This window comes from Myxocyprinus asiaticus, chromosome 37 (assembly GCF_019703515.2).
Source record: "Myxocyprinus asiaticus isolate MX2 ecotype Aquarium Trade chromosome 37, UBuf_Myxa_2, whole genome shotgun sequence".
NCBI classification, from domain to species: Eukaryota; Metazoa; Chordata; class Actinopteri; order Cypriniformes; family Catostomidae; genus Myxocyprinus; species Myxocyprinus asiaticus.
This window is the reverse complement of record NC_059380.1, coordinates 27,147,737-27,164,064: the sequence shown is the minus strand read 5'-3', so window position 1 is coordinate 27,164,064 and position 16,328 is coordinate 27,147,737. Positions and strand designations below refer to the sequence as shown.

The 16,328-nt window shown below is 35.5% G+C and overlaps 1 protein-coding gene across 1 annotated transcript in view; it reads left to right on the top strand.

Annotated features, from left to right (window-relative positions):
• The first annotated feature begins 616 nt into the window (after positions 1-616).
• Positions 617-16,328, top strand: part of LOC127427839 (transcription cofactor vestigial-like protein 4) — an 88,204-nt gene continuing 72,492 nt past the window's right edge. Inside the window, exons 1-2 of the mRNA XM_051675664.1 lie at positions 617-765; positions 1,735-1,811. Of these exons, the coding sequence (XP_051531624.1) occupies positions 1,748-1,811 (64 nt within the window). The 5' untranslated portion in view covers positions 617-765; positions 1,735-1,747. The remainder of the gene's footprint in view (positions 766-1,734; positions 1,812-16,328) is intronic.

The following is a 16,328-nucleotide window of genomic DNA, read 5'->3' as shown; positions in this document are numbered from 1 at the left end:
TGTGTATTTGTCCTCTGCACTTGTCACTTGCGAACACTTAAATTAAAATTATTCCTTTTAAATACATTTGAATAAATCATTTCCTTTTTTTTTTTTTTTTTGTGATTCCAAATCAATTAAATCCAACTCTTTAACATATAAAATACTAGACAAAAAACTTCTTGAAGTTACTTTTATGTATATGAAGTTTACCATATAAAATCAAAAGGTATATATATATATATATGAGTGTCTGACTCGTCTATGCAAATTAATAATAAAAACAAACATACAAACTAATGACATCCATAAAGTGCAGTAGACAATCAAAAAGCTAAATGAAAGAAAGAAAGAAAAAACACAAAACTTATTTTTATACGATTTTAACCCTTCAGCATATATAAAGCATATTTTAATTTCTTGGTTTCATCAGTTTTCATATAACTTTATTCTTGTTAATGCACTGAAGGGGGCACGTTATACCTGTTGCAGCGTTATGACGTCAGCCCCTAATTAGCGTAATTTATGCTGATCTCATTCTCATGGCCCCGGCCAATGAAAATTCTTCACTCTCATCACCTGCTAGGAAGAGAATTCCATCATTCCAAGCATTCTTCTCCACAACTCGCGCACTGCCACTTCCTAAAGTCAAACACAACACTTCAGCTCTGGAATACTGCATCAAAACCTGGATCTTATTTACTGAATTGATCGCTTTTCTAGACATTTTGTTTAAAATCTCTCATCAACTTTGTGATCTTGGAGATTTCAAAGTGGCGCTTCAAGGTAATGTGTAGTTTACGTTTCTTAAAACTGCTAGTACTTCAGCATAACACTGCATGTAGAAATAGTGATTACATTGATTTCATAATCATTGCTATTTGTTTCTTTGTTATTATAAAGCACCAATTATAAGCATAACACTGTTTAAAAAAAAATAAATCTAATTTCAGATAGCGTGAAAAACCAAATGATACAATAAACTATGCGCCTTCTATACAACATTTAATTTCAGAGTAGCATTTAATGACTTCATGCATTTCCACCACAATATGTGACCACATTAATAAGTAACTGAAAATCTAAAAACATTGACGACTTCCTCATATTGAACACGCGGCAAGTAACGCGATATGCGTCAAAATGCACACTCGTTTTATAGCCTTACCAACGAACCTGTCTGTAATGGAAACGCGCGAACATTATAGGACGCTCCCATTATGATCAACGATACTCACGCTTGCGGCGTATACTGCTTCGTAAACTACAAAGAGAGTGTTGCGTTCTAGTTCTGATGCGTCGCGTAGCTCGCTTGCAGTGTAGATGTGGACACGCGTCCAAAAAGTGAACGAATTCACTCAAGTCTCGGTCGAGAAATGATCGTCACGAAATTGTGTCTTATTTAAAACTGCATTCCAGAAGTTTGCATTCAAATTTTTAAATTTGAAACTTTTTTTTGTTGAAAGAGGCTCAGCTGTGTTGGACTCTGGAATGGTATCTGTGGAATGTTAAGTGTGGGAAGCGGGACGCACACGAGTAGCGCTTCAAACCTCACGTTTGCAGTGTTTATTCTGGGAATTCATGACAAAACATGACATGCAGTGAACTGGATTAGAGAGTTTTTAAGTACTTCTGCTATTGCCTAACTACTACTTGTGGAATTGTTCATCTAGAAAATAAAATCGTTTGTATTCTTTATTTTAAAACGCAGATGAGTGAAGTTTAACAGTAGCCTATGTGATTTTCCATGATCAGGTTCTTGCCCAGGATGGAAACACCTTTGGATGTTTTGTCAAGAGCAGCATCTTTAGTGCACCAAGATGATGAGAAACGTGAGTTTAAAGTATTCCTTTTTAGAGAGAGACCGATATATATATATATACATCTCTGGAAAAAAATTAAGAGCCAACTGCAAAAGTATCAGTTTCTCTGGATTTACGATTTATAGGTATGTGTTTGAGTAAAATAAAAAATGTTTTATTCTATAAAGTACTGACAACATTTCTTACAAATAAAAAACAAAACAAAAAAACATTTAGAGCATTAATCCGGTGGTCCTCCATCCACACATTGATTGACCTGGCTGTGTGGCATGGAGCATTGTCCTGCTGGAATAAACAATCCTCAAAGTTGGGGAACATTGGCAGAGCAGAGGGAAGCAGGTTTTCTTCCAGGATAACCTTGTATGTGGCTTGATTCATGCGTCCTTCACAAAGATGAATCTACCCAATTCCAGCCTTGCTGAAGCACCCCCAGGTCATCACCGATCCTCCACCTGGTCATCTAATGGTTAGACGGAGACCTGGAGAGGCCTTCAAGCCACAGTGTCTCTCACCCACTGTGAAATTTAGTGGAGGATCAGTGATGATCTGTAGGTGCTTCAGCAAGGCTGGAATAAAATATAACTTTATGAAGGACGCATGAATCAAGCCACGTACAAGGTTATCCTGGAAGAAAACGTGCTTCCCTCTGCTATGACAATGTTCCCCAACTTTGAGGATTGTTTATTCCAGCAGAATAATGCTCCATGTCACACAGCCAGGTCAATCAAGCTGCGGATGGAGGACCACTGGATCAAGACCCTGTCATGGCCAGCCCAATCTCCAGACCTGAATCCCATTGAAAACCTCTGGAATTTGACCAAGAGCAAGATGGATGACCACAAGCCATCAAACAAAGCCAAGCTGCTTGTATATTTGTGCCAGGAGTGGCATAAAGTCACCCAACAGCAATGTGAAAGACTGATAGAGAGCATGCCAAGATGCATGAAAGCTGTGATTGAAAATCAGAGTTATTCCAGCAAATATTTATTTCTGAACTCTTGTTAAGTTAAAACATTAGTATTATGTTGTTTAAAAATGAATATGAACTTGTTTTCTTTGCATTATTTGAGGTCTGAAAACACTGCATCTTTTGTTATTTTGACCAGTTGTCATTTTCTGCAAATAAATGCTCTAAATCAGTGGTTCTCAACCTTTTTGACTCCAAGGCCTCCCATTGTCTGAGAAATATTCGAAGACCCCCCCCCCCCCCATGTAGCTTTTAGATATTTATATTATAAGATTCATTTATTATAAGATATTTCCTTAAAACTTGTGATTCCAGAAATGTCTAGAATGATATATTCTTCATATAAAGCAAGCTGTTGAAGGGAGTTATTACATTTTTAGCATTTTCAGTAAATTGAATTATCATAATTACAAATTATAATAATATATCATATTTTAAATAATTTTAAGAGATCTTAAGGCCCCCCTGGAAGTGTGCTGAGGACCCATAGTGGGTCCCGACCCCCTGGTTGAGAACCACTGCTCTAAATGACAATATGTTTATGTGGAATTTGGGAGAAAGTTGTCAGTACTTTATAGAATAAAACAGAAATGTTCATTGTACTCAAACACATACCTATAAATAGTAAATCCAGAGAAAATGATAATTTTGTAGTGGTGTCTTAATTTTTTCCAGAGCTAATATATATAAATACTGATAGGCCTACAGATTATTTTAATGATGATGAATAATTACTAAATAATAATTAGGCTACAACAATAAAAAAATATGCATTATGAATTTAATCTTTATTATTATTATTATTATTATTATTATTATTATTATTATTATGGAATTGCATTTATGCAAAGTTATGTGATTTGAATTGTTGCATTGTTTTGGGCTGTCTTACTGTTGAGCTTAAACTCGCTTCTCTCGTTTGAAAATAAATGAACATTTGTTTTCTGTTGAACTCGCAGTTGTGTAATGGTGTAGTTGAAGGCTATTCTCTAGAGAAATTTTTTCAAAAATAATGACAAATCATTTTTATTTATAAATTAATTTCATACAAAGTGAAGTAAATATAAGATAGATATATATTTGTTGTGATCACCTTATGTCTTTAAAACAGCACCAATTCTCCTGGTACACTTGCACACTGTTTTTTTAAGGTTGTTGGAAAATAAGTTGTTCCAAGCATCTTGGAGAACTTGTCACAGTTCTCTGCTTATAGGCAGTCTCAATAGCTTCTGTCTCTTTATGTAATCCCAGACTGACCCAATGATGTTGAGGACTCCTTGTGTTATAACTGTTCTATTCTATTTGCTAAATGATTGTTTGCAAATCTAAAATTTATAGTTCCTATTGAAAACTAAAGCAGAATTTGTCTTGAGACAAATTTTTTATTTTTTTTGTAAAACATATAATGAGTGTATGACAAAGTTCAGTGCTGTACAAAAATACTGGTCAAACTGAAGTCTGTTCCTTTTAAATTATTCCATTTAACGTCTGAAATGCCATGCAGAGAGTGACTGAATTTTCATCATTGAGGATTATGGCCTTTGTCTGCCTTCATCCTTTCTATATTGAGTCTTTTGACCATTTACATGAGAAAAACCATCAAATAATAGACTTGTTTATCTGAAATGCATTTTGGCACAATTACTATGTTTCTAATGCACTGTTAGCAAATAATTTTATAAAGCTGTTGTATGAAATATCATTTAGGAAATTTTGTTCAGACCCTTGTAGCTTACTCACCAGGCTCAAGGCCCTCTTATTCTCTGATGAATGAACACTCTCCAGCCTTTCATTCTCTGGGTTGTTATAAGCATGCTGCTGTGTTTTCCACCAGAAATTCTTTCCTAGATTAAGTATGCTCAAATCCTATTTAACGGGAGTTTAGTCTTATTGGAATTTATTATGCAACATCTACAGTACATGTTGAAGTGTCTCTTAAAATGTTATTTCAACCAAATATGAATATTTTGTCATCATTTACTGATATATATCACTCCAAACCAGAACTAAATGAGATATTAGGCAGAAAGTCCGAGCTGCTCTTTTCCATATAATAATTGTGGATGGTGATTTATACTGTCAAGCTCCAAAAAAAGAAAAAACAAAAAAGTAAATACACACATATAATACACAGATCAGCCACAACATTAAAACGACCTGCCTAATATTGTGTAGGTCCCCCTCATGCCCCAAAACAGTGTCAACCCACATCTCAGAATAGCATTCTGAGATGCTATTCTTCTCACCACAATTGTACAGAGCAGTTATCTCAGTTACCGTAGACTTTCTCGACCGTTCGAACCAGTCTGGCCATTTTCTGTTGACCCCTCTCATCAACAAGGCATAAGTAAATTCTAGAGACTGTTGTGTGTGAAAATCCCAGGAGAACAGCAGTTACATAAATACTCAAACCAGCCCATCTGGCACCAACAGTCATGTCACGGTCCAAATCACTGAGATCAAATTTTTTCTCCATTCTGATGGTTGATGTGAACATTAACTGAAGCTCCTGACCCATATATGCATTATTTTATGCACTGCACTGCTGCCACATGATTGGCTGATTAGATTATTGTTGGTGCCAGATGGGCTGGTTTGAGTATTTCTGTAACTGCTGATCTCCTGGGATTTTCACACACAACAGTCTCTAGATTTACTCCGAATGGTGGCAAAAAAATATATAATAAATAAATAATAAATATCCAGTGAGCGGCAGTTCTGTGGATGGAAATGCCTTGTTGATAAGAGAGGTCAACAGAGAATGGCCAGACTGATTCAAACTGACGAAGTCTACGGGAACTCAGATAAACCGCTCTGTACAATTGTGGTGAGAACAATAGCATCTCTAGCATATTCCGAGATGCAGGTTGGCGCTGTTTTGGCGGCACGAGGGGGATCCACACAATATTAGGCAGGTGGTTTTAATGTTGTGTCTGATCAGTGTATATAGCTATATTCCAAGTCTCCTGAAGATATACAATTGCTTGATGTGAGGAACAGACTGTAATTTTAGATATTATTCACTGATAATCTTCCCCCCTGCCTGAACCCTGAAATCTCATTTGCACTTGTTCATTTAAAAAAATCATACTTTTTAGACACATTGTGGCAGGTTTGTCATTAACGCCAAAGGCTTCAGTTGGTTCTTTCATATCAGAGTGAATAACTTAAATTTCGGTCTGTTTCTCACAAAAAGCTGTCATATGGTTTAAGAAAATTTGAGATTGCAAAGTTCTATGGATTACTGATTATACTTTTATAGTGCTTTTTTTTGGCCTTTTTGGAGCTTGACTGTAAAAATCCTCATCCCATTTCCTTTTATGGAAAACAAAAGCTCAGATATTCTGCCTAAAATTTCCTTTTGTTTCATGGAAGAAAGAAAACAAATGCTATGTTGCAACTAGTGACCGACCGATATTATCGGCCGATATTAGCCTTTCACCGATATATCGTTATCGGCGTATATTTACCGATATGAAAAGTTTTTTCAGAACATATAATGCAGAAAACAATGCTTTAGAATTGGTGTCATAGCATAGTTTGTCCAGCAGAGCGCGCTCCAACTCCATTGTTTACAGAGCTGAACTGATGGTGGCTCTGCAGACAGGGCGGAGTTGAGCAGTGTCTCGGTAAGTTGTTAACTAATTTGTGAAATACATACTGGAAACTTAATAAACAATGACCCTATCATTTTCCCTTTTCAATATAACTAATATAACATTAACCTTGTCCCTGACAACCATGTCACTCATGTCTGTTTGCTGTTAGCCAGCTATAGTTTGTCAGTGCAGTAAATAATGTAGCAGATTGAAAAGTAAACATCAGAGCATCTTTTTGCAGCTCAGCAGACAACAGTGCGGTGGTGGATTGTGTCTGAGTGTTGATTTCATACTATGTTGTCACCTAGTTGGTGAGACACAATGTTGGAAAGTAAAATAAACAATGTCTGTGTTTTACTCTCTGTGACAATGAGCTTATAGCTAACTAGCTAATCACGTAGCTACTTTCATAGCTTATTAGCTTCCACTCAGCTGACGCGTAAACATGTATTCACCAAACTGTTTTGTTTAGGATTCACAGTTTGGTACCCCCTTCAACCGAACAATTCCAGTCATTGCATTTATAAAATGTAATATTTAAAAGTCTGGTTTTCCACCATTGAATGTTTCCCCTGAACTTGTATAGCAGAATACGGTGTAATGCCGCTTTTTATATCTTGACTCTGCAGTATTAATATAGTCAGCATTTGACTGATACTAAACAGTAGTACTGATGTTTATTTAGCTATTTATTTTTATTTATTCTTTATTTTAATGGACAGCATTTGACTGATACTAAACAGTATTACTGATGTTTATTTAGCTATTTATTTTATTTTTATTTGTTCTTTATTTAAATGGTCAGCATTTGACTGATATTAAACAGTACTGGTGTTTATTTGGCTAATTGTTTTATTTTTATTTATTCTTTATTTTAATGGTCAGCAATTGACTTATACTAAACATACAGTACTGATGTTTATTAAGCTATTTATTGTATATGTGTTCATTTCTAGAATTTGTTGACAATGTATAATAATAATGTCAAATATTCTTTGATAAAAATATTTGTTTAAGAATGCAGCCTTCTGAGTACCTTTGCATAGTCATATCGGTGAAAAATCCACATAGAAAAGGTCTGTTTTCATTCCAGCTTAAAAATTAAATATTACGGCCACCATATCGGTAATCTGTGAATTTTCCCTCTCTAAAATCGGTATCGGTCTCAAAAATCCCATATCGGTCGGGCTCTAGTTGCAACTCATGGAGCTGAGTAAATGATGATTCAGATTTCATTTTGAGGTGAACTATCCCTTTGTGGTGCGAGAAATGCACCTCATTTTCATCTAAATAGGGTCATATCTTGGTGTTTTATTCTTAAAATCTTAACTTTATCCTAATGCCTTGAACTTATTGTGACTCCTCCAAACTCAAACAGACGGGAAGGGAAATTGGGTCATCATGTCAAAGCTTCAGCTTATCGCATGGGTTGCTCCAATGACATGCATCTGGCAGAGGGAGCTTGGGATTTCGGTTGCATTTCTCTCTCCCCTACTGTGTTTTTGTTTTGCAAAGGGCTGATGCCACTCAGTTGTGGTTGTGTATGCGCCTTTGTCCCCAAACAATGTGACTGACCTGTTTTCACAATAGTACCCTGCAAGCTCCTCTTGCTTGTTTGCATTAATTGCAAGACCTTCAAAATGTTTCACTTGCTGGAACACTTTAAGGGAGTGGCCTGGACTCAGTCCAGTGCACTTTTGGGTTTGCAGCCATTACAGTGGAACGACTGCTTAGATTACGGATGTTTAAAGTAACAGTACTGAAGTTTGGTACTGAGTTAATATTAAAATCAAAAATATGAATGGTAGTTTTCTGCAGTTTCGTTTGTACTAAGCACTGACTGTATTACTTACCTAAGTGCCATCTGACTAACAGATGCTTGCTTTTGAACGCTTGCAAGCGTAATTGTGAGAATGCCTTGTGAAGCTCTCTTACCTCACGACAAAAATGAAAGTGTGCGAGAACTGTCAAACCAATGTTGGATCAATATGCCCGCCTAGTGAGGTATTGATATAAACATAGTCGGTTTGTAAATGTAAACAGACAGGACACAAAAATCTGATTTTAATCTGTACAGTGTGAATCCTTGCAGTGTGAATGCACCTGCTGCTGACTTATGTTGTTCTTATTAATCAAACAACAAAATTGATAAGAAAAAAAAAAAGCACTCACTGCTCTTTATTTTTATGTCTCTGACTATTTATTGGATAATTACATTAGAAACTTGATGCAATATTTACTTCGAGAAATACTTGAAGGCTACATGCCATTGTTTTAATTTAATATGTTAATATTCATATCAATATTAAAATTTTAAAATATAAGAATGCGTTCAAAAAGCCTGATCTTATTATCATTTGGAGGTATATGTATCCTGGATAGACACTGAAACACGATACGGACTAATTGATAGCATCTAAAATGTAAACATTTTTACATATGTTTAGCTTTTGCAATGTAAAAAACACTTATAAATCCTTTATAAATATATTTGTATAAATACATTTTTACTATTTTATAGATATTTTTGATCCCCTAGCCCCACCCCTAAACCAAACCACTTCTCAACAATATAAAACTACATAAGTGGTAGATATATGTACAGTGACTATTTTATTTACACTATACTGTTATGTACGTAGATATTTTTGAGCCCCTGTCCCCACCACTACCCCTAAACCTAACCATTTCTTAACAATATAAACAAGTTATAATAACAATAATTTATTCCAAACAATGTCAAAAAGGAGTACAAAATTAGTCCAGTAACTTTGGAACAGGAAGACAGTGGATGTTTACAACTGCGTTAAATAAATGTGATGGTATTGATCTTATTGATTATAAATAAACTCTTCGTAATTATATTAAGTCAAAATAATGATTTGTATATATTTGTATGTCTCTGAAGTTGTACACTTAAAACGATTGACATATTAGATGCTGTCAGTACGTCTGTATTGTACATTTCATTGTCTGCAAGAACCACACTATACTTATGAATACCTATGATTACTCATGAGATTCTGTTGGTTCAAAAGCATATCTTCCCTTGCAATGTTCAAGAAACAACCACTTGACATAAATTTTCTTCATAAATATAATTGTTTCTCTTCTAGCTTGTACTTTTCTGAGCAACTTGTATTTGTAATATTAGTTTTTGCTTTATTATTCAGAATTATTAAATCACTGGTTTTTGTATTGACTTCTGAAATTTTGGTATAGTGATGAGTCACGACACCTAATTCCAACATAGGGATGGGAACGCATGCACAGTTAAACAAAAGGTGTGGTTGTCTTTGTTTCAAGCTGAGTCAGGTGATGGCTTGTAGTGAGCTGCACGCTTGAGGGCAAAACAGCCCAATTACATTACTGTCCTGTAATAGCATTAGAAGAACAGAACGTACTTACAATGTCCATGGTTTTGTCTCTTTTTAAAGTAACACAGGTTTCTAAAGCCAGAGAGCATTTCCAGACAAAAATTTTCCAGGGTGGTGGGGGAGAGAAAAACCTAGATTTTTAGATTTTCTGAAAAGAGTCGTGCAACACTCACTGGCATGATGTTAGGCCTGTAAAGCTGAATGCTCCATTGGGATACATTCAATCTTTTTTTTTTTTTTTTTGTTGTTGTTGTCTTAAACATTTTTACACTTAAAAAAAAAATTAAGAATTTTTTTTTAAATCTGTTAATTCCAAATATTCAGGGTGGTTTCTAAGCATGGGGACCCTAAGCAAAATCCTACTTGGAGGCCCCCAAGAATATATTAACTACATAAAATGCAAAAAGATAAATAAAAATAGGACACAACTGCAAAACGTTAGCTAACTAGTTGTTGTAATTTAATGTATGACAACGAACAAACATCATCTATCCAAGCAGATGGCTGATATTAATTTCTTACCAGTGGACTGGCCCAAATCGGCTGCTTATACCACTTATAGCTAGAAATGGCCCTGCAAATATTGATTGCTGAGGTAAAAATGGACTTCTGCTTCTGTAATTTAGAGAAAATTATAAATGAAAAAGGCCCTATCCTGTAGTCACAACAATAACATGTGACCACACACTCATAAATGTTCTCTTCATCAGGGATCTGCAGCGGATTGCACTGAGAGTTTAATAGGCATTGAACTGACAGAAAATAAGTAGTAATAAAGGTAATAATATAATAAAACAAGAAAATATAACATAAGCTTTCTGAGTGTTGCCATCCCATAGATTTGAACGAACGGATGTATTTAAAATACAAAATATTCGTAACTGTATTCCAGTACAGTTATAATTTGTTCAAAACATTACATTCAAAAAGTATTTTTGATTACTGAAGAGAGGTTGCCTTGCATTTTATTTTCATTTGTTTCATTCAATATTTAGTCTATTCAGTTGGTAAACATTTATCCATATAAATGGTGCGATCTGAGAAGTGTGTGAACAGCAGTGAAACAGTTTCTTATGATGTTTTACTATCAGACAAGTGGAAAAAGGGCACTTTCACACTTTTATGAAGAAAAGGTGGATATGATGTCATTGAGAAACTTCTCCTTGGAAGCTTAATAGTGGAACTACAAAATGTTTGTAAAGCTTACTAGAAAACAGATGGGAACACTGACATATGAAACATGAATCCAATAAATACTGTATGGTTTGTCAATGTTCCTATGCAGTATGGGCATTTTTTATTTATTTTTTTCTACATAAGTAAAGGACATTTAAATGATAAATGCTAACCAATGTAGCCTTCACCATTGTATAGAAAGCTACAAATCACATTTTCTGCCTTAAAAGAATCCACATATGATCAGAGAACAAGATGCCGTTGTATACAATCTTTGGGGTTTTAAAGTAAGCTTGGGCCAGCAAATAGCCTTGTGTAAATTGTCATGTGAGCATTTAGCTTTATGCTATGCTAAAATGCTATTTCTTGCCCTTACATGCACTTGTTATTAGGCACAATTATATTTTATATTGAATTCTATCAAGAAAATTCATGTCAGAAAATCATTGTTTTTTTTTCATTCTTTGTGACCTTTGATATTAGGGAAAAGATGTACTGCAAAAAATCTATTATTAATGAGAATTTTTGTATTGCTTTCCCATAAACATCCTTAATACAAGATTTATTTGAGAAATAATAAAATAATTATTTTTCAATAAATAGAATTATTTAATTAAAAATTCTAGGAAAACCACAACTCTGAAGTACATTTTTACAATTTCAGAATATATAAATCCAAAGTGTAAAGGATTTAGGTCTGGTTCCAGGAAGAAAGTATCCTAATGAGATCAAATAAAAAGCATTTAAAAATTAAATAAGATTGTACTGGATAAACTGAAATTCCCACAGGAGTTCTTAAATGATTCGGAGTTCTGTTGTGAAATCTTTATCAGAACCTTGCTTGTTTTAAATAATAATAATAAAAAATATTTTATAAAATGTAAATCCTTGAATGGTTTTCTCTTTTTATTTATTTATTTATTTTATTTTTTTATGTTCTACATGAGGATTTGTATTCTATTGATAATAATAATAAGTTCTACTGTGAACTGTGTTCTTAAAGTTATTTTGTTTTTGTTTTGCTAGTTTACCTTTGGATTATGGTGGAATCAATAAGAAAATTCCTATTAGGTTCCTTTAGGATCAGTTACAAATTATGAAAACTGTAAAAGAGTTTCCCCCTTTTTTTATTTTCTTTTTTTAAACTTAGGGACTGAATGACAAAACAAATGCAAATGTCTCATTTCTGTGTAATAGTGTAAATATATTATTTCTCATGTTTTACGCAATTTCCAAAAACTTTAGAAAATATATTTGTATGCTGTATAGTGGAAGGCAGTGTTTGATTGCAGACCATTGAAAGCTTGTTGCCAAAAGGAGGTGGTTCAGACAATGCCTCCACCTCCAGACATCAATGCATTTCACATGTGTTTTTGCTGGCCATGCCACGATTCTTGCTTGCACCTGCAGTCCAAACAGGAATTGACCTTTGAGTCCCTGTGCCATTTTTCTTTCCTCTTTACGAAAGGTTGATATTTCTTTGTCAGTGGTTCCATGGAATGCCCAAACACATAAACCCAGCCCTCCCCATGCCGAGGAGTCGTGTCTATAAATGATCTGTAGTCCTTTTGTTGGGATTGTAACTATCTTGTTTCTACATTGAATGCATGCTTTCGTGGTGTAATTCCTATAGGAAGAGATTTGTGTTATTTGTGAAATTGCCAAACCTTGCCTGTTTTACAAACAACTTCAGTTTGTTCCTGGGGGCAGCAGATGTCCTAACCCCGGCCCTAACCCTAACCATATGGAGCTTGCAAGGCTGAGTAGCCTGCAAGGAACAATGCATGGCACCTTTCACCCATCCCGCCAGACTTCGGCATGTAACTCACTCCAAAACATTTGTGCTAAAGACATTAATTATTCCTGAATTCATGTTGCTTGTTGATGAAAGGTGCATGTAAATTTTGCAGGTGGCATATAGAGGTAAATGGAAGACTGTAGCTAATGTTATTGCAGCCTTTTCCTTCCTACTGCAAAATTAACATTTACGCAGCTTAATTGAAGGAACAGTTCAATTCTGTAATAATTTGACAGAACCCTCATGTTGTTCCCAGCCCGTATTACTTTTTTCTTTTGTCAGATACAAAAGATGTTAGGCCCAATGTTAGCCTCAGTCACCATTCACTTTCAATGCTTCTTTTTTCCCATTCAATCACAGTGAAAAGTGACTGAGGCTAACATTCTGCCTGACATCTACTTTTGAGTTTCACAAAAGAAAGAGTCAAATTGCTTAACAACAAGATGAGCGTAAATGATGGCATAATTTTCAGTTTTGGCCGAACTATCTCTTTAAGGCGGAAATTATGCCATTGAACTCTGAAAAGGGTCCATTAATTGACTGAGCTGTTTGTATGTCGAGGTTGTCAATTAACATGTTTAGTAACTCAAGGAACAGTTTCCCTTTGTGTTTCTTGGTCTTTTCAGTTGCTTTGTACAGTATATTTGTGCAGGATGAGTACCCACGTGTGTTTGCATGTGTGCCTTTGCCAGAGAGCAAAACGGCTCTTCATTCATATTTTTTTGTGTCCTCAAACCATTGTTTGTTTGTTTTTTTGTTTTTGTTTTTTTGTTTTTTTTGTTTTTTTTCACCCAATTTGGAATGCCCAGTTCCCAATGCACTTTTAAGTCCTCGTGGTCGCGTAGTGATTCGCCTCAATCCGGGTGGCGGAAGACGAATCCCAGCTGCCTCCGCGTCTGAGACCATCAACCCGTGCATCTTATCACGTGGCTTGCTGAGCGCGTTGCCACGGAGACATAGCGTGTGTGGAGGCTTCACGCCATCCACCATGGCATCCACGCTCGACTCTCCACGTGCTCCACCGAGAACAAACCACATTATAGTGGCCACGAGGAGGTAACCCCATGTGACTCTTCCCTCCCTAGCAACCGGGCCAATTTGGTTGCTTAGGAGACCTGGCTCCATTGTTTGGTTATTAACGCCTCTCGCTCAACCCTTTCTAACAAAACCACATGTAAAATCATGTATAACGCTGATAAGGTAACATTGCTTTATTCTAACAAATAAAGAAAGACATAGGGCTCTATTTTCGTGAATGCGCAAAGCGCAGCACTATGTGCTACGACCGTGCGCAAGGTCTTATCTGATTGTTGTGAGCGCTTACTCGAAGTGTAGTTTTCATGCCAGCACAAACCACAAGTGGCCGTTGGAGGAATGTTTGTGCTACTGTGGGTGTAGACGCGTAAACTGTGGGTGTATTGTATTTAAATGAAGATGTGCAAAGCACAATTTATTATTTGTCTGAGAAATATGTCACTGCGCTAAAACGTGTTAATACCACGTCTTAACTCAGCGCAAAGTTCAAATTCAGTTCCTGCATTTGCAGTTTGGAGATTCCACCAGCAGGTGGTAATAAAGTTCATGTCCAAATTCTGAAAGCACAGAACATCAAATAATGTCCCTGACAATCGCAATATTTCAGGGGTAATCGCTTGAGATTTGTGTTTAACTTTCTAGAGGTCATTGTTTATTTTTTTCAATTATTATTATTATGTTTATGTATTATTATATTGTATATGTACAGATGTATTTATGATTTAATTTGTAGCCTACAAGTAATTTTCCACCTGTTGTTGAGAGTGATTTTTAAGTCACTGCAAAATTGGCTGGTGGAAGGAGAGACTACAATGTTTGGATTTGGTATGATTTGTGTTTCAGTAGAGGAAAATGATTACAAATACATACATTCTCTTTAATTTAACAGAGCGCACATCCAAATTCTGATGAGATGCGTATAAAAGGAGTGTTTCACTGTCATAGAAATATGCCTGACATTCATCAAGGACACAGTTAATGCACAAAAGAATGTAATTTTTATTCTTCTAATTCATTGCATACAGCCCATTTGCACTACCAAATTCTTATGAAAGTGCTGTCTTTGTTTAGATCGCTGATGCTTGAGGTAATGGACTGTATAATAGGATGCAGATGGTGGAATAACTGGAGAAAACCTCAGAATTAAATTCCACTTGATTCAGCCCATTTACGTGTTGCGCGGGCAATTTCGCCAAACCCACTTGCACCTAGACTTAGCACTTGCTTGCATGAAAATACCAAAACTTCAGGGCCATGCCCACTGACTTTGCGCTTATGACTTAAAGCATTGCGCTGCGCGTAATGCTTGCGCTCTTAAAATAGGGCCCATAAGGTTGAAGCATTAGTGTTTAATGATTAAAAAAAACTAAAAAAAACAAAAACACGAAGGGCGTTTTCAAACCTGCCGCATTTGGAGCATTTGTTTCAGAACCTGGTGCATTTTCTTCCTTCATTTGATTCATTTTGTTTAGCTTGTGCTGTTTAGAGCTACCAAATCTGCAAGAAACCTTCTCTATGATGAACCTAAATAAATCCAAACATAGATCTTGACTAAATGACAAACACTTGTTGGATATTATGCAAATTGCCATATACAGTATGGTGCCATTGCCATGACGATCAGCGTATATTTTGTTTGCAGATGTGATTACTGTATAAATGCATTTATGTGACCTCTGTGCTGCATTGAAAATTTTGTGCTTAATAGGAAAACAATATTATCTGCACATTTTCGTCTGAAAATATTAGCCTAATCATTTCACTATATTTCACTTTGAGAGGCAAAGTTTCTCTTTTTACCAGTTTCATAACAGTAGAGAGAGTTAATATGAATATTAAACTTACCAGGGAAGTAAAGAAGGAAAAATAAACCATTTATAAATGTACTCTCTTGAGGGATTGTCTCTTTAGATTTGGGGAAGCAGCCACCTCGCTGTATTCTATGAACAATGAACACCTTAATAATGTCTTGCAATGAGGAGTTGTGTCGATACATATGCATTTATAATGCACTTTCAGTGCATTGTCTGTTGAGCTTGGCGTGTGCTGTTATTCATGCCTCATGCACCCAGTGAAGGCGCAGTATGTGTGAAACAAGCATTACTGCATGTTAAGATTGGTTTTGAGAAATAATTTTAACATTGAAAAAAATACATCAGTTTTAATATATTCTAGCGTCTTTTAAAACAACAAATATACAGTTGTAAGCTCTTATTGAAAACTTCTCATTTTGCGGGGACTATTCATAAAGCCTTCCCTCTATATGCTGCTTTTGCATCTATGAAGATTATACAGTATGTGTTTGTCTATCCCAGAATTTTACACTGTATGTTTTGACAAACTCCCTAGAGTTATAATTTTTCTCAGTAAGATGTTCTGGGTTTGAACTAGATGGTGCAAGGAAAGGTTTTTAATAGATTACTAGATAACCGGCACTGCTGTGCTTAACCAATGGGTTTCTTTCTGTGGTTGTCAGCACATTAATAGTTCAGAATTGTGGTTGTTATTTTACTTGTACTATGCCAAAGTGTAGACATTGTGGTTTATATGGCATTGGCCTATTTCATATTGATT